The 19,355-nt window shown below is 42.8% G+C and overlaps 1 protein-coding gene across 2 annotated transcripts in view; it reads left to right on the plus strand.

Annotated features, from left to right (window-relative positions):
• Window positions 1-19,355, plus strand: part of LOC143810076 (uncharacterized) — a 48,973-nt gene that overhangs the window by 12,187 nt on the left and 17,431 nt on the right. For both annotated transcript variants that reach the window (XM_077292961.1, XM_077292962.1), the window contains exons 5-13: window positions 534-704; window positions 4,907-4,945; window positions 5,463-5,516; window positions 8,519-8,641; window positions 11,187-11,225; window positions 11,740-11,793; window positions 15,098-15,292; window positions 18,288-18,326; window positions 18,849-18,902. In XM_077292961.1, the coding sequence (XP_077149076.1) occupies window positions 534-704; window positions 4,907-4,945; window positions 5,463-5,516; window positions 8,519-8,641; window positions 11,187-11,225; window positions 11,740-11,793; window positions 15,098-15,292; window positions 18,288-18,326; window positions 18,849-18,902 (768 nt within the window). The remainder of the gene's footprint in view (window positions 1-533; window positions 705-4,906; window positions 4,946-5,462; window positions 5,517-8,518; window positions 8,642-11,186; window positions 11,226-11,739; window positions 11,794-15,097; window positions 15,293-18,287; window positions 18,327-18,848; window positions 18,903-19,355) is intronic.

Consider the following 19,355-nt stretch of genomic DNA (forward strand, 5'->3'; position numbering starts at 1 on the left):
GGACCCCAGGTGCAGTTGTTCTGAGCACCAAAGTCCGTGGGAGAAAAATGTCCCCTTTCCCCTCATCATGCACAAGTATTCTGAAGTCTCAGAGATTTTGCTGTTATTGTAAAAAGGAGTTTTTAGTTTGCCTGAAAAATGCTAAAGACAACAAGACAACCTCTTCCCGCCTTCTGGAGAAACAGTAGATGATACATAGTCGTGTGTTATACACGTGTCCCATCGTACTGACCATACAAGTGTTGTGTATACTTGCGGTAAATGACGAGGCCTCGCCCCGCACCACCCCAGGATCCACATAGGAAATATGACCCTTACTGGAGATTTCATAACAAGGGAAAGTATCTGAAAGTATCTTTACCACCTAGACTGGACTCTATAATGTAAGTGTATAGAATGAGGGACGGAATATATTATGTCACATCAAAAATCCCCACTAATGACCACAATAATCATCTGTCTGTGGATGAATCCATCGCCACAAGAAATATCTCTGGATTTCTGTATGTGATATATCCTTATATCTTTAATAGTGAGGAGGAAGAAAAGGAGGACAAAGAGGAGGAAGAACAGGAGGACAGAGAGGAGGAAGAAAAGGAGGACAGAGAGGAGGAAGAAGAGGAGGACAGAGAGGAGGAAGAACAGGAGGACACAGAGGAGGAAGAGCAGGAGGACAACCCACCAGACACTGACGATATGAGTGTGTAAGTGGAGAGATATAATGAGATGATTATACACAGACACTATCGATGATACATTATGGAGAGGATATGAAGTATGGCGGCACATGTACCCGGCTGTAGATATAATATCTTCTGTCAGTTCTACCATGGAGCCACCGTCCTCTCTGTACTCCTCTGAGACATACACACGTGATCAAAATTGTTGGTACCCCTCGTTTAGTGACAGAAAAACCCACAATAGTCACAGAAATAACTTGAATCTGACAAAAGTAATAAAAAATATAAAATCTATGACAATGAACAAATGAAAGTCAGACATTGCTTTTCAACCATGCTTCCACTGAATTAAAAAAATAAAAATAAAACTCATGAAATAGGCCTGAACAGAAATGATGGTAAGCTTAACTTAATATTTGGTTGCACAACCTTTTGAGGCAATCACTGCAATCACACGATTCCTGTAACTGTCAATGAGACTTCTGCACCTCTCCACAGTTATTTTGACCCCCTCCTGAAGAGCAAACTGCTCCAGTTGTCTTGTGTTGAAGGGTGCCTTTTTCAGACGGCATGTTTCAGCTCTTTCCAAAGATGCTCAAATCCAATGTTTTCATCTTAGCCATTCTTGGATGTTTTTAGCTGTGTGTTTTGGGTCATTATCCTATTGCAAGACCCATGACCTGCGACTGAGACCAAGCTATCTGACACTGGGCACCACATTTAGAGATTATATCAGCAAATTGATGAGTGGGGACAAGACTGGTGACAAATTCCCTTTAAATCCATGTATTTACAGGAGTGATGTGTCTTACGTCCTCTCTGTACTCCCCTGGGAAGTATATACCGTATATACTCGAGTATAAGCCGATATTTTCAACCCATTTCTTTAGGCTGAAAGTGCCCCTCTCGGCTTAAACTCGAGTCATTGTCTTACAGGGTGGGAGGGAGAGTGACGGCTGTCACATCATACTCACCTGCTCCTGGCGCGGTCCCTGCATCTCCGGTGGTCTCCAGGCACAGGCAGCTCTTCCTGTGTTTAGCGGTCACATGGTACCGCTCATTAAAGTAATGAATATGGACGTGACTCCACTCCCATGGGGGTGGAGCGCATATTCTTTACTTTACTGAGTGGCACTAGTGACCGCTGAATACCGGAACAAGCTGCAGGCGCCAAGACCATCTGTCAGTGAGAAGCAGGGAGCGGGCCGAGAGCAGGTGAGTATAACAGGGGAGGGTGAGCATTGTGATATTCACCTGTCCCCGTTCCACCGCCGGGTGCCGGTCCGTTTTCCGCATCCTCTGACTGTGACGTTCAGGTCAGAGGGCACGATGACATGTTTAGTGTGCGCACCGTCCTCTGTCTGAACAGTCACTGCAGAGAGCCGGAAGACGGAGCAGCACCCGGCGGTGGATCGGTGATATGGAGCATCTTATGGAGCAAAAATCAACCTTTATGCTGCATTATATGGGGCATGTGTTTCAATGGAGCATCTTATGGAGCCAAAATCAACCTTTATACCGCATTATATGGAGCAAATGTTTATATGGAGCATCTTATGGGACCAGTATTAACCTTTGTGCAGCATTATATTGGGCATATTTTAATATATAAATCCACTGTATAGTATTTTATGTGCCTGGCATAATAGATCCACCCTTTATACTACATGTGCCAGGTGTTATAGTTCCACTGCATAGAATTATACAATACTAGATGGTGGCCCGATTCTAACGCATCGGGAATTCTAGAATATGTATGCATAGTGTATAGCACAGGCCACGTAGTATATTGCGCAGGCCACGCAGTACATTGCGCAGCCCACGCAGTACATTGCGCAGACCACGCAGTACATTGCGCAGACCACGCAGTACATTGCGCAGACCACGCAGTACATTGCGCAGACCACGCAGTACATTGCGCAGCCCACGTAGTACATTGCGCAGCCCACGTTGTACATTGCGCAGCCCATGTAGTAAATTGCGCAGCCCACGTATATATTGCGCAGCCCACGTTGTACGTTGCGCAGCCCACGTTGTAAATTGCGCAGCCCACGTTGTATATTGCGCAGCCCACGTTGTATATTGCGCAGCCCACGTTGTATATTGCGCAGCCCACGTAGTATATTGCGCAGCCCACGTTGTATATTGCGCAGCCCACGTTGTATATTGTGCAGCCCACATTGTATATTGCGCAGCCCACGTTGTATATTGCACAGCCCACTTTGTATAGTCACGTAGTATATTGCCCAGCCACATAGTATATAGCACAGCCCACATAGTATATAGCACAGCCCACGTAGTATATTGCCCAGCCACATGGTATATAGCACAGCCCACATAATATATAGCACAGCCCACGTAGTATATTGCCCAGCCCACGTAGTATATTGCCCAGTCATGTAGTATATTGCCCAGCCCACGTAGTATATTGCCCAGCCCACGTAGTATATTGCCCAGATCACGTAGTATATTGCCCAGCCACGTAGTATATTGCCCAGCCCACGTAGTATATTGCGCAGCCCACGTTGTATTTTGCACAGCCCACGTTGTATAGTCACGTAGTATATTGCCCAGCCACGTAGTATATAGCACAGCCACATAGTATATTGCCCAGCGCACAGAGTATATTGGCCAGCAACGTAGTATATTGGCCAGCCACGTAGTATATTGCCCAGCTACGTAGTATATTGCCCAGCGCACAGAGTATATTGCGCAGCCCATGTAGTATATTGCGCAGCCTACGTTGTATATTGCGCAGCCCACGTTATACACTGCGCAGCACACCTTGTATATTGCGCAGCCCACGTATATAGCAATGTGGGCATCATATCCCTGTTAAAAAAAAGAAATAAAATAAAAAATAGTTATATACTCACCTTCCGGAGCGCCCGGATCCAAGCGAGGCCTTTACCGACGAGAGGCCTTTACCGACACTCCTCGCGCACTCCGGTCCCAGGAGTGCATTACGGTCTCGCGAGATGATGACGTAGCAGTCTCGCGAGACCGCTACATCATCATCTCGCGAGATCGCAGCATGGAGCGGTCACCGGAGCGTCGAGCAGGCCTGTTGTCGATCAAGGGGCCGACGGACGGTGAGAATATAACAATTTTTTTTTTTTAATTATTTTTAACATTGGATCGTTTTACTATTCATGCCGCATAGGCAGCATGAATAGTAAAAAGGTGGTCACACAGGGTTAATAGCAGCGGTAACAGAGTGCTTTACCCGCGGCATAACGCGGTCTGTTACTGCCGGCATTAACCGTGTGTGAGCGGTGAGCGGAGGGGTGTATGCGGGCGCCGGGCAGTGAGTGTGGGGAGTAAGGAGCGGCCATTTTCTTCCGGACTGTGCGCGTCGCTGATTGGTCGCGGCAGCCATGACAGGCAGCTGCCGAGACCAATCAGTGAACGAATAACCGTGACAGACAGACAGAAGGACAGACAGACGGAAGTAACCCTTAGACAATTATATAGTAGATGTGCCTGGCATTATATATATACTCTATATATTGTGGTACATCAGCTCACTTTGCTGCACATAGAGGTAGACACAGGAACGCTGTCTCTTTAAATCTTCCACTGGTTTATTAAAGATACTGCATAAATCAGTGCAGTGTTAGCAAAACAAAGACAACGTTTCTGTCCTAACGAGAAAACCAAAACATAACGTATGGCACCGTCCATGTTGCTGCGGGGATCCGCCTGCTCAGGAACAGACAGCAAAAGTTCAGCTTTCCAGAGCATGAAAACACAGCAGTGGAGCTTGTATCTCCAGGACCACCCAACACTGAATGAGCCAGAAGGCTGAGTATTTATCCTCTGAACCCCACCCACTCTACAGATATTCACTCAACCTAGCTCTAAACATGGCCAATTATCCCCTCTCAGCACTTAGTGTGCTGGAGCGTTTTCCTAGGTTCATATCACTGAAGTTAATAACCTCAGTGATACATATCTCCCCTCCAGTACTTTGCCAGAGACTTTGTCAAAATATATAGAGAGTATTATATGTGTCTGGTATTATAGATCCACTCTATATATTACATGTGCCCGACATTATAGTTCCACTTTATAATATTATATATAATTAATATATATTGTGTATAGATTTCTATATGTGTATAAGACAGACAAGAAAACTATATAATATTATATCGCTATTAATATTATACCAGTAGTATAAATAATATAATGTCACATAAATGTCTCCTCTGTTTCTTCAACAGATTCAGGCGTAATGTCATGAACGCCATCCCAGCATTCAGGTATTTATCTAGAATCTCCCATATTCTTCTGTTCTTACAATATGAGTCTTGTATATAAAGAGCAGCAGGAATAATCCTGGTGATACTTCTTATAGATGATATAAAGTCGTGGCCAAAAGTTTTGAGACTGACAGAAATTTTGGTTTCACACAGTTTGGTGCTTCAGAGTTTAAGATCTTTTAGTCGGATGTTTCTATCATTACTGAAGTACAATTATCAGCATTTCACATGTCTTTAAACTTTTATTAACAAATACATCAAGTTGTTTAGTCAAAAAATGGTTGTCATTCCACAGCATTTGGCCCAGAAACTGATATCCAGCTGCAAGGGTTAAGGGCAGTCTTGAAAAATAAGAGTCAACACTATAAATATTAAGTCTTCTGACTAAAATATTTAAAAACACCGAAGAAGAAAACTTTGTGAGAACCAAAATTTGTGTCAGTCTCAAAACTTTTTTCACAAACTCAATTACAGAAATTTGTGAATCAATCATTGTAACTGGAGCTTTATTTTATAGACAAGACAGATTTCCAACCTGGGTCTCCTCCCTGCCAGATCTGGACACCATAATGTAAGTGTAAAAAATTAAAAAGTGGAAGATGGATAGTCACAAGCCATCAAAGAAAAACTTCTTAAATTTCTGTACCAGAAGCAGTGTGAAAGACTGGTGGAAAGTATGCCAAGACGCATGTAAGCTGTGATTAAAAATCATGGTTATTCCACAAAATATTGATTCCTGAACTCTTCCCAAGTTAAAACATTAGTATTGTTTCAAGGGCCGGACAGGGACTAAAATTCAGCCCTGGCATTTGAAGTTACACAGGCCCACTTGTCACATGGTGACTGTATAATACCTTTGTACACTTGTAGGTTACAAGAAGTGAGGGGAGTGTAACACGACTATATAACATATAATCACAGCTGTATCCAGCATTACAGCTCAGTCCCATTTATTGCTTTTAGTTGCAGTACCAAGAAAAGCGGCTACTTTACCTACATAACTGGATCTCGTAGATAATGAAGGGATGAGACGACCAAAGGCTATGTAGAACCTCATTCTTATGCTCCATAAACCTTGCCTACAGTCACTTTTGGTTCCGCTGCGCAGCACGAGACCCGGTGACTCTGAAGAGCGGTGACATCAGTAACATCACCGCTCTTCAGATATTCCGGGTTTTGCGCTGAGCTCAGCGACTGTGAAGAGCGGTACTGTTACTGCCGTCACTGCTCTTTATAGTCGCTGGGTCTCACCAGGTCTGGGCTAGTAGTGGGGGTGTCTGATAGACACCCCTCCATTACTTACACCAGGGATTGATGGCAGCTGACATTACGCAGCTGACATCAAGTCTAAAAATCATTACACATACCAGAATTAAATGCTCTGGCGGCTGGGAAAAGCAGTAGAGTTAGCGCTATTCCCAGGCGCCGGTTGCTAACTACAACTATCATCATCCTTGCCTGGTCTCCCTGCGAAGCATTTCTGTTGTATTTACAAGCGCTGATCTCAGGCCACTAAACCAGTGTGATCGACAATACTGAAGTCGTTCGCTTGTTTCCCGGCCTCTTTACGCCAACTGAGAAAGAATGAAGGGAACAGAACAATCACAATTAGATCAATCTGTCCCCATACAGCATCATGTTATCAGCAGCACAACTACAGTTTACACCAGCGATGTGCTGCTGAGAACAAGGATTTCAGTTCCCACATAAACAATCCAATCACTCGATGAATAGGCAGCATTTTGCTTGTTTAGTTTTATGCACCCAATAGTCCTCCATATATTATAATGTGCACCTCAGTCCTCCATATAGTATAACACACTCCTCAGTCCTCCATATAGTATAATACACTCCTCAGTCCTCCATATAGTAGAATACACTCCTCAGTCCTCCATATATTAAAATACACTGCTCACTCCTCCATATAGTATAATACACTCCACAGTCCTCCATCTAGTAAAATACACTCATCCATATAGTATAATACACTCCTCAGTCCTCCATCTAGTAAAATACACTCATCCATATAGAATAATACACTCCTCAGTCCTTCATATAGTATAATACACTCCTCAGTCCTCCATATAGTATAATACACTCCTCATAGTCATCCATATAGTATAATGTACTGCCATAGTCCTCCATATAGTATAATACACTCCTCAGTCCTCCAAATAGTATAATACATTCCTCATAGTGCTCCATATAGTATAATGCCCCGCCATTGTCATCCATGTAGAACAAGTCATTTCCCATAGTATAATGCACCCCACAGCTCATATAGTATAATGTATTCCCCATAGTCCTCGATACAGTATAACACAGCCAACATATAATATAATGATGCCACCCCAGAGTATAATGCAGCCACCCCACAGAATATATTGTAGCCCCCAGAATATAATGCAGCCCCATCATATAGTATAATGCAGCCCCTGCATATATAATATATGGTAGCCCCCTCATAGAGCATAATGCAGCCCACCATAGAATATAATGTAATCTCTCCATAGAATACAATGCAGCCCTCCTCATATAGTGTAATGCAGCTCCGCATAGAACATAATGTAGCCTCCTCATAGAGTATGATGCAATCACCCCTCATAGAATATAATACAGCCCCCCATAGAATATAATGTAGCCCCCAGAGAATGTAATACAGCCCTCCCCATAGAATGTAATACAGCCCCCAATAGAATGTAAGGCAGTCTCCCATAGAATGTAAGACAGCTCCCCATAGAATGTAAGACAGCACAGCCCCCATAGAATATAATACAGCACAGCCACCATAGAATGTAATACAGCACTGCCCCCATAGAATGTAATACAGCCCTTCCCCATAGAATGTAATGCAGCCAGCCGCCAGAGAATGTAATGCAGCCAGCCCAATAGAATGTAATGCAGCCAGCCCCCATATAATGTAATGCAGCCAGCCCCTACAGAATGTAATGCAGCACAGCCCCCATAGAATGTAATGTAGCACAGCCCCCATAGAATGTAATTCAGCCAGCCCCCATAGAATGTAATGCAGCCAGCCCCCACAGAATGTAATGCAGAAGGCTCCCATAGAATGTAATGTAGCCAGCCCCCATAGAATGTAATACAGCACAGCCCGCATAGAATCTAATACAGCACAGATTTTGCTGGTATTGTAAAAAGGAGTTTTTAGTTTGCCTGAAACATGCTAAAGACAACAAGACAACCTCTTCCCGCCTTCTGGAGAAATAGTAGATGATACATAGTCGTGTCTTATACACGTGTCCCATCGTACTGACCATACAAGTGTTGTGTATACTTGTGGTAAATGACGAGGCCTCGCCCCGCACCACCCCAGGATCCACATAGGAAATATGTCCCTCACTGGAGATTTCATAACAAGGGAAAGTATCCGAAAGTATCTTTACCACCTAGACTGCACACTATAATGTAAGTGTATAGAATGAGGGACGGAATATATTATGTCACATCCGAAATCCCCACTAGTGACCACAATAATCATCTGTCTGTGGATGAATCCATCGCCACAAGAAATATCTCTGGATTTCTGTATGTGATGCTTTATATCTTTAATAGTGAGGAGGAAGAAGAGGAGGATTCAGAGGAGGAAGTTCAGGAGGACACAGAGGAGGAAGATCAGGAGGACAGAGAGGAGGAAGAGCAGGAGGACAACCCACCAGACACTGACGAGATGAGTGTGTAAGTGGAGAGATATAATGAGATGATTATACACAGACACTATCGATGATACATTATAGAGAGGATATAAAGTATGGCGGCACATGTACCCGGCTGTAGATATAATATCTTCTGCCAGTTCTACCATGGAGCCACCGTCCTCTCTGTACTCCCCTGAGACATACACACGTGGTCAAAATTGATGGTACCCCTCGTTTAGTGATAGAAAAACCCACAACAGTCACAGAAATAACTTGAATCTGACAAAAGTAATAAAAATAAAAAATCTATGACAATGAACAAATGAAAGTCAGACATTGCTTTTCAACCATGCTTCCACAGAATTAAAAAAAAAAAAATAAATCTCATGAAATAGGCCTGGACAGAAATGATTGTACCTTTAACTTAATATTTTGTTGCACAACCTTATGAGGCAATCACACAATTCCTGTAACTGTCATTGAGACTTCTGCGCCTCTTGACAGGCATTTTGACCCACTCCTCAGGAGCAAACTGCTCCAGTTGTCTTGTGTTGAAGGGTGCCTTTTCCAGACGGCATGTTTCAGCTCTTTCCAAAGATGCTCAAATTCAATGTTTTCCTCCTAGCCATTCTTGGATGTTTTTAGCTGTGTGTTTTTGGTCATTATCCTGTTGCAAGACCCATGACCTGCGACTGAGACCAAGCTATCTGACACTGGGCACCACATTTAGAGATAATATCAGAAAATTGATGAGTGGGGATAAGACTGGTGACAAATTCCCTTTAAATCCATGTACTTACAGGAGTGATGTGTCTTACGTCCTCTCTGTACTCGCTTGGGAAGTATATACCGTATATACTCGAGTATAAGCCGGTATTTTCAGCCCATTTCTTTAGGCTGAAAGTGCCCCTCTCGGCTTATACTTGAGTCATTGTCCTAGAGGGTGGGAGGGGGAGCGGCGGCTGTCACATCATACTCACCTGCTCCTGGCGCGGTCCCTGCATCTCCGGTGGTCTCCAGGCACCGGCAGCTCTTCCTGTGTTTAGCGGTCACATGGTACCGCTCATTAAAGTAATGAATATGGATGTGACTCCACTCCCATGGGGGTGGAGCGCATATTCTTTACTTTAATGAGCGGTACCAGTGACTGCTGAACACCGGAACAAGCTGCCGGCGTCAAGACCATCTGTCAGTGAGAAGCAGGGAGCGGGCCGAGAGCAGGCGAGTGTTACAGGGGAGGGTGAGCATTGTAATATTCACCTGTCCCAGTTCCACCGGCGGGTGCCACTCAGTTTTCCGCATCCTCTGACTGTGACGTTCAGGTCAGAGGGCGCGATGACATATTTAGTGTGCGCACCGCCCTCTGCCTGAACAGTCACTGCAGAGAGCCGGAAGACGGAGCAGCACCCGGCGGTGGATCGGTGACAGGTGAATATCGCAAGTGCAATGGGCCTGAGCGACAGCAACAGCATATGGGGCATATTACTCTATGGAGCATCTTATGGGGCCATAATCAACCTTTATGCTGCAATATATGGTTCACGTGGTTCTATGGAGCATCTTATGGAGCCAAAATCAACCTTTATGCTGCATTATATGGGGCATGTGTTTCAATGGAGCATCTTATGGGGCCAGTATTAACCTTTGTGCAGCATTATATTGGGCATATTTTAATATATAAATCCACTGTATAGTAATTTATGTGACTGGCATCATAGATCCACCCTTTATACTACATGTGCCAGGTGTTATATTTCCACTGCATAGAATTATACAATATGTGCCTGGCATTATATACATACTCTATATATTGTGGTACATCACTTTGCTGCACATAGAGGTAGACAGTCTCTTTAAATCTTCCACTGGTTTAAAGATACTGCATAAACCAGTGCAGTGTTAGCAAAACAAAGACGACGTTTCTGTCCTAACGAGAAAACCAAAACATAACGTATGGCACAGTCCATGTTGCTGCGGGGATCCGCGCCTGCTCAGGAACAGACAGCAAAAGTTCAGCTTTCCAGAGCATGAAAACACAGCAGTGGATCTTGTATCTCCAGGACCACCCAACACTGAATGTGCCAGAAGGCTGAGTATTTATCCTCTGAACCCCACCCACTCTACAGATATTCACTCAACCTAGCTCTAAACATGCCAATTAACCCCTCTCACCACTTAGTGTGCTGGAGCGTTTTCCTAGGTTCATATCACTGAAGTTAATAACCTCAGTGATACATATCTCCCCTCCAGTACTTTGCCAGTGACTTTGTCAAAATATATAGAGAGTATTATATGTGTCTGGTATTATAGATCCACTCTATATATTACATGTGCCTGACATTATAGATCCACTCTATATATTACATGTGCCTGGCATTCTAGATACACTCTATATATTACATGTGCCCGACATTATAGTTCCACTTTATAATATTATATATAATTAATATATCATGCATAGATTTCTATATGTGTATAAGACAGACAAGAAAACTATATAATATTATATCGCTATTAATATTATACCAGTAGTATAAATAATATAATGTCACATACTGTAAATGTCTCCTCTGTTTCTTCAACAGATTCAGGCGTAATGTCATGAACGCCGTCCCAGCATTCAGGTATTTATCTAGAATCTCCCATATTCCTCAGTTCTTCTGATAGGAGTCTTGTATATAAAGAGCAGCAGGAATAATCTTGGTGATATTTCTTATGAATGATATAAAGTTGTGGCCAAAAGTTTTGAGACTGACACAAATTTTGGTTTCACACAGTTTGGTGCTTCAGAGTTTAAGATCTTTTAGTCGGATGTTTCTATCATTACTGAAGTACAATTATCAGCATTTCACATGTTTGTAAACTTTTATTAACAAATACATCAAGTTTTTTAGTTAAAAAATGGTTGTCATTCCACAGCATTTGGCCCAGAAACTGATATCCAGCTGCAAGGGTTAAGGGCAGTCTTGAAAAATAAGGGTCAACACTATAAATATTAAGTCTTCTGACTAAAATATTTAAAAACACCGAAGAAAACTTTGTGAGAACCAAAATTTGTGTCAGTCTCAAAACTTTCATCACAAACTCAATTACAGAAATGTGTGAATCAATCATTGTAACTGGTGCTTTATTTTATAGACAAGACAGATTTCCAACCTGGGTCTCCTCGCTGCCAGATCTGGACACCATAATGTAAGTGTAAAAAAATAAAAAGTGGAAGATGGATAGTCACAAGCCATCAAACAAAGAAAAACTTCTTAAATTTTTGTGCCAGAAGCAGTGTGAAAGACTGGTGGAAAACATGCCAAGACGCATGTAAGCTGTGATTAAAAATCATGGTTATTCCACAAAATATTGATTCCTGAAATCTTCCCGAGTTAAAACATTAGTATTGTTTCCAGGGCCGGACTGGGACTGAAATTCAGCCCTGGCATTTGAAGTTACACAGGCCCACTTGTCACATGCGGACTGTATAATACCTTTGTACACTTGTAGGTTACAAGAAGTGAGGGGAGTGTAACACGACTATATAACATATAATCACAGCTGTATCCAGCATTACAGCTCAGTCCCATTTATTGCTTTTAGTTGAATTACCAAGAAAAGCCGCTACTTTACCTACATAACTGGATCTCGTAGATAATGAAGGGATTGAGACGACCAAAGGCTATGGAACCTCATTCTGATGCTCCATAAACTTTGCCTACAGCCACTTTTGGTTCCGCTGCGCAGCACGAGACCCGGTGACTCTGAAGAGCGGTGACATCAGTAACATCACCGCTCTTCAGATATTCCGGGTCTTGTGCTGAGCTCGGTGACTGTGAAGAGCGGTACTGTTACTACCGTCACCGCTCTTCATAGTCGCTGGGTCTCGCCAGGTCTGGCCTAGTAGTGGGGGGCTGATAGACACCTCTCCATTACTTACACCAGGGATTGATGGCAGCTGACATTACGCAGCTGACATCAAGTCTAAAAATCATTACACATACCAGAATTAAATGCTTTGGCGGCTGGGAAAAGCAGTAGAGTTAGCGCTATTCCCAGGCGCCGAGTGCTAAATACAATTGTCATCATCCTTGCCTGGTCTCCCTGCGAAGCATTTCTGTTGTATTTACAAGCGCTGATCTCAGGCCACTAAACCAGTGTGATCAAGAATACTGAAGTTGTTCGCTTGGTTCCCGGCCTCTTTACACCAACTGAGAAAGAATGAAGGAAACAGAACAATCACAATTAGATCAATCTGTCCCCATACAGTATCATGTTATCAACAGCACAACTACAGTTTACACCAGCGATGTGCTGCTGAGAACAAGGATTTCAGTACCCAAATAAACAATCCAATCACTCGATGAATAGGCAGCATTTTGCTTGTTTAGTATAATGCACCCAATAGTCCTCCATATATTATAATGTGCACCTCAGTCCTCCATATAGTACAATACAGTCCTCAATCCTCTATATAGTATAATACACTCCTCAGTCCTCCATATAGTAGAATACACTCATCAGTCCTCCATATAGCAGAATACTCTCCTCAGTCCTCCATATAGTAGAATACACTCCTCAGTCCTCCATCTAGTATAATACACTCATCCATATAGTATAATACACTCCTCAGTCCTTCATATAGTATAATACACTCCTCAGTCCTCCATATATTAAAATACACTGCAATTCCTCCATATAGTGTAATACACTCCTCAGTCCTCCATATAGTATAATATACTGCCATAGTCCTACATATAGTATAATACACTCCTCAGTCCTACAAATAGTATAATACATTCCTCATAGTGCTCCATATAGTATAATGCCCCGCCATTGTCATCCATGTAGAACAAGTCACTTCCAATAGTATAATGCACCCCACAGTTCTTCATATAGTATCATGTATTCCGCATAGTCCTCGATACAGTATAATGCAGCTAACATGTAGTATAATGATGCCACCCCAGAGTATAATGCAGCCACCCCACAGAATATATTGTAGCCCCCTGAGTATAATGGAACCCCCCAGAGAATATAATGCAGCCCCATCATTTAGTATAATGCAGCCCCTGCATATATAATATATGGTACCCACTCATAGAGCATAATGCAGCCCACCATAGAATATAATGTAACCTCTCCATAGAATACAATGCAGCCCTCCTCATATAGTATAATGCAGCTCCCCATAGAATATAATGTAGCCTCCTCATAGAGTATGATGCAATCACCCCTCATAGAATATAATACAGCCCCCCATAGAATATAATGTAGCCCCCAGAGAATGTAATACAGCCCCCATAGAATGTAATACAGCCCCCCATAGAATTCAGCACGCAATAGAATGTAATACAGCCCCCATAGAATATAATACAGCCCACCTCCCCATAGAATATAATACAGCCCCCCCATAGAATATAATGTAGCCCCCAGAGAATGTAATACAGCCCCCATAGAATGTAATACAGCCCTCCCCATAGAATGTAATACAGCCCCCGCATAGAATGTAAGACAGCCCCCCATAGAATGTAAGACAGCTCCCCATAGAATGTAAGACAGCATGGCCCCATGGAATAAAATACAGCACAGCCCCCATAGAATATAACACAGCACAGCCCCCATAGAATGTAATACAGCCATTCCCCATAGATTGTAATGCAGCCAGCCCCCAGAGAATGTAATGCAGTCAGCCCCCAGAGAATGTAATGCAGCTAGCCCCCATAGAATGTAATGCAGCCAGCCCCCATAGAATGTAATGCAGCCAGCCCCTATAGAATGTAATGCAGCACAGGCCCCATAGAATGTAATGCAGCACAGCCCCCATGGAATGTAATAAAGCACAGCCCCCATGGAATGTAATACAGCACAGCCCCCATAGAATGTAATAAAGCCAGCCCCCATAGAATGCAATAAAGCACAGCCCCCATAGAATGTAATGCAGCCAGCCCCCATAGAATGTAATGCAGCCAGCCCCCACAGAATGTAATGCAGAAGGCCCCCATAGAATGTAATGTAGCCAGCCCCCATAGAATGTAATACAGCACAGCCCGCATAGAATCTAATACAGCACAGATTTTGCTGGTATTGTAAAAAGGAGTTTTTAGTTTGCCTGAAACATGCTAAAGACAACAAGACAACCTCTTCCCGCCTTCTGGAGAAATAGTAGATGATACATAGTCGTGTCTTATACACGTGTCCCATCGTACTGACCATACAAGTGCTGTGTATACTTGTGTTAAATGACGAGGCCTCGCCCCGCACCACCCCAGGATCCACATAGGAAATATGTCCCTCACTGGAGATTTCATAACAAGGGAAAGTATCCGAAAGTATCTTTACCACCTAGACTGGACACTATAATGTAAGTGTACAGAATAAGGGAAAGAATATATTATGTCACATCAAAAATCCCCACTAGTGATCACAATAATCATCTGTCTGTGGATGAATCCATCGCCACAAGAAATATCTCTGGATTTCTGTATGTGATGCTTTATATCTTTAATAGTGAGGAGGAAGAACAGGAGGACACAGAGGAGGAAGAAGAGGAGGACACAGAGGAGGAAGAACAGGAGGACACAGAGGAGGAAGATCAGGAGGACACAGAGGAGGAAGATCAGGAGGACAGAGAGGAGGAAGAACAGGAGGACACAGAGGAGGAAGAGCAGGAGGACAACCCACCAGACACTGACGAGATGAGTGTGTAAGTGGAGAGATATAATGAGATGATTATACACAGACACTATCGATGATACATTATAGAGAGGATATGAAGTATGGCGGCACATGTACCCGGCTGTAGATATAATATCTTCTGCCAGTTCTACCATGGAGCCACCATCCTCTCTGTACTCCTCTGAGACATACACACGTGGTCAAAATTGTTGATACCCCTCGTTTAGTGACAGAAAAACCCACAACAGTCACAGAAATAACTTGAATCTGACAAAAGTAAAAAATAAAAAATCTTTGACAATGAACAAATGAAAGTCAGACATTGCTTTTCAACCATGCTTCCACAGAATTAAAAAAAATAAAGAAAAATCATGAAATAGACCTGGACAGAAATGATGGTACCCTTAACTTTATATTTTGTTGCACAACCTTTTGAGGCAATCACTGCAATCAAACGATTCCTGTAACTGTCAATGAGACTTCTGCACCTTTCGACGGGTATTTTGACCCCCTCCTGAAGAGCAAACTGCTCCAGTTGTCTTGTGTTGAAGGGTGCCTTTTCCAGATGGCATGTTTCAGCTCTTTCCAAAGATGCTCAAATTTAGGCTGTGTGCGCACGATTTTTCGCAGTGTTTTCGCGTTTTTTTCGCGATAAAAACGCTATAAAACCGCAAAAAAAAGGATACAATATGCATCCCATCATTTAGAATGAATTCAGCAATATTTGTGCACATGATGCGTTTTTTCTGCGAAAAAAACGCATTGCGGTAAAAAACGCAGCATGTTCATTAATTTTGCTTTTTTTTTGCGGATTTCCCACTATAAAATGCATTGGGAAATGTCCGGAAAAAAAAACACCAAAAAAGCGGGAAAAACGCGGCAAAAAATGCGTCAAAAACGTGGCAAAAAATGAATGCAGATTTCTTGCTGATTTCTTGCAGAAAATTTCAGGTTTTTCTCAGGAATTTTCTGCAAGAAATCCTGAACGTGTGCACATAGCCTCAATGTTTTCCTCTTAGCCATTCTTGGATGTTTTTAGCTGTGTGTTTTGGGTCATTATCCTGTTGCAGGACCCATGAGCTGCGACTGACACCAAGCTATCTGACACTGGGCAGCACATTTAGAGATACAGGATTATATCAGAAAAGTGATGAGTGGGGACAAGACTGGTGACAAATTCCCTTTAAATCCATGTATTTACATGAGTGATGTGTCTTACGTCCTCTCTGTACTCCCTTGGGAAGTATATACCGTATATACTCGAGTATAAGCCGATATTTTCAGCCCATTTCTTTAGGCTGAAAGTGCCCCTCTCGGCTTATACTTGAGTCATTGTCCTAGAGGGTGGGAGGGAGAGCGACGGCTGTCACATCATACTCACCTGCTCCTGGTACGGTCCCTGCATCTCCGGTGGTCTCCAGGCATCGGTAGCTCTTCCTGTGTTTAGCGGTCACATGGTGCCGCTCATTAAAGTAATGAATATGGACGTGACTCCACTCCCATGGGGGTGGAGTGCATATTCTTTACTTTAATGAGCGGCACCAGTGACCGCTGAACACCGGAACAAGCTGCCGGCGCCAAGACCATCTGTCAGTGAGATGCAAGGAGCGGGTCGAGTTCAGGTGAGTATAACAGGGGAGGGTGAGCATTGCGATATTCACCTGTCCCCATTCCACCGCCGGGTGCCGCTCCGTTTTCCGCATCCTCTGACTGTGACGTTCAGGTCAGAGAGCGCGATGAAGTATTTAGTGTGGGCGCCGCTCTCTGTCTGAACAGTCACTGCAGAGAGCCGGAAGACGGAGCAGCACCTGGCGGTGGATCGGTGACAGGTGAATATCGCAAGTGTCAGGGGCCTGAGCGACAGCAACAGCATATGGGGCATACTACTGTATGGAGCATCTTATGGGGCCATAATCAACCTTTATGCTGCATTATATGGGGCATGTGTTTCAATGGAGCATCTTATGGAGCCATAATCAACCTTTATAACGCATTATATGGGGCAAATGTTTATATGGAGCATCTTATGGTGCCATACAATGTTGCATAAAGGTTGATTATAAGGCAAATGTTTCTATGGAGCATCTTATGGGACCAGTATTAACCTTTGTGCAGCATTATATTGGGCATATTTTAATATATAAATCCACTGTATAGTATTTTATGTGCCTGGCATAATAGATCCACCCTTTATACTACATGTGCCAGGTGTTATAGTTCCACTGTAGAGAATTATACAATATGTGCCTGACATTATATATATACTCTATATATTGTGGTACATCAGCTCACTTTGCTGCACATAGAGGTAGACACAGGAACGCTGTCTCTTTAAATCTTCCACTGGTTTATTAAAGATACTGCATAAACCAGTGCAGTGTTAGCAAAGCAAAGGCAATGTTTCTGTCCTAACGAGAAAGCCAAAACATAACGTATGGCACAGTCCATGTTGCTGCGGGGATCCGCCTGCTCAAGAACAGACAGCAAAAGTTCAGCTTTCCAGAGCATAAAAACACAGCAGTGGAGCTTGTATCTCCAGGACCACCCAACCCTGAATCTGCCAGAAGGCTGAGTATTTATCCTCTGAACCCCACCCACTCTACAGATATTCACTCAACCTAGCTCTAAACATGGCCAATTAACCCCTCTCAGCACTTAGTGTGCTGGAGCGTTTTCCTAGGTTCATATCACTGAAGTTAATAACCTCAGTGATACATATCTCCCCTCCAGTACTTTGCCAGTGACTTTGTCAAAATATATAGAGAGTATTATATGTGTCTGGTATTATAGTCCACTCTATACATTACATGTGCCTGGCATTATAGATCCACTCTATATATTACATGTGCCTGGCATTATAGTTACACTTTATAATATTATATATAATTAATATATCGTGCATAGATTTCTATATGTGTATAAGACAGACAAGAAAGCTATATAATATTATATCGCTATTAATATTATACCAGTAGTATAAATAATATAATATCATATAAATGTCTCCTCTGTTTCTTCAACAGATTCAGGCGTAATGTCATCAACGCCGTCCCAGCATTCAGGTATTTATCTAGAATCTCCCATATTCCTCTGTTCTTACTACAGTATAGGAGTCTTGTATATAAAGAGCAGCAGGAATAATCCTGGTGATACTTCTTATGAATGATATAAAGTTGTGGCCAAAAGTTTTGAGACTGACATAAATTTTGGTTTCACACAGTTTGGTGCTTCAGAGTTTAAGATCTTTTAGTCGGATGTTTCTATCATTACTGAAGTACAATTATCAGCATTTCACATGTTTTTAAACTTTTATTAACAAATACATCAAGTTTTTTAGTTAAAAAATGGTTGTCATTCCACAGAATTTGGCCCAGAAACTGATATCCAGCTGCCAGGGTTAAGGGCAGTCTTGAAAAATAAGGGTCAACACTATAAATATTAAGTCTTCTGACTAAAATATTTAAAAACACTGAAGAAGAAAACTTTGTGAGAACGAAAATTTGTGTCAGTCTCAAAACTTTTGTCACAAACTCAATTATAGAAATTTGTGAATCAATCATTGTAACTGGAGCTTTATTTTATAGACAAGACAGATTTCCAACCTGGGTCTCCTCGCTGCCAGATCTGGACACCATAATGTAAGTGTAAAAAATTAAAAAGAGCCGCCGTCCACAACCACAGAACATTCCACAGAACATTCTGAACATTCTGAAGATTTCTCTGGTTATACCACATTGGAGAATATAGTTCTAGGTCTTAACACAATTCTTAGCATCTCAGGCAAACCTGAAAACATGACTATAAACCAGTAAGAATGTAATATAAAGTTATATTCAGTGGTGCACCGGTAATAGAAGCAGACCACGCAGCCGCTGTCAGGCCTGGTGCTAGTGCCACCGCTGCGCACCCTCATTCCTCAATGCCGATACATTTGAAAGTAATGATGGAAGAGGAGCCGTTAGCCGACACTCCCTCCTCCATCATTATCCCTGTGCGTCTGACGTCTCAGCGCAGCGGGCGCGATGAAGTCACTACGTTGCACCTGTTGTGCCGACCAGCACCAAAGATCAGACCACATGCTGCAGAGATCT

The sequence above is a fragment of the Ranitomeya variabilis genome, chromosome 2 (genome assembly GCF_051348905.1).
Source record: "Ranitomeya variabilis isolate aRanVar5 chromosome 2, aRanVar5.hap1, whole genome shotgun sequence".
Classification (NCBI taxonomy): Eukaryota; Metazoa; Chordata; class Amphibia; order Anura; family Dendrobatidae; genus Ranitomeya; species Ranitomeya variabilis.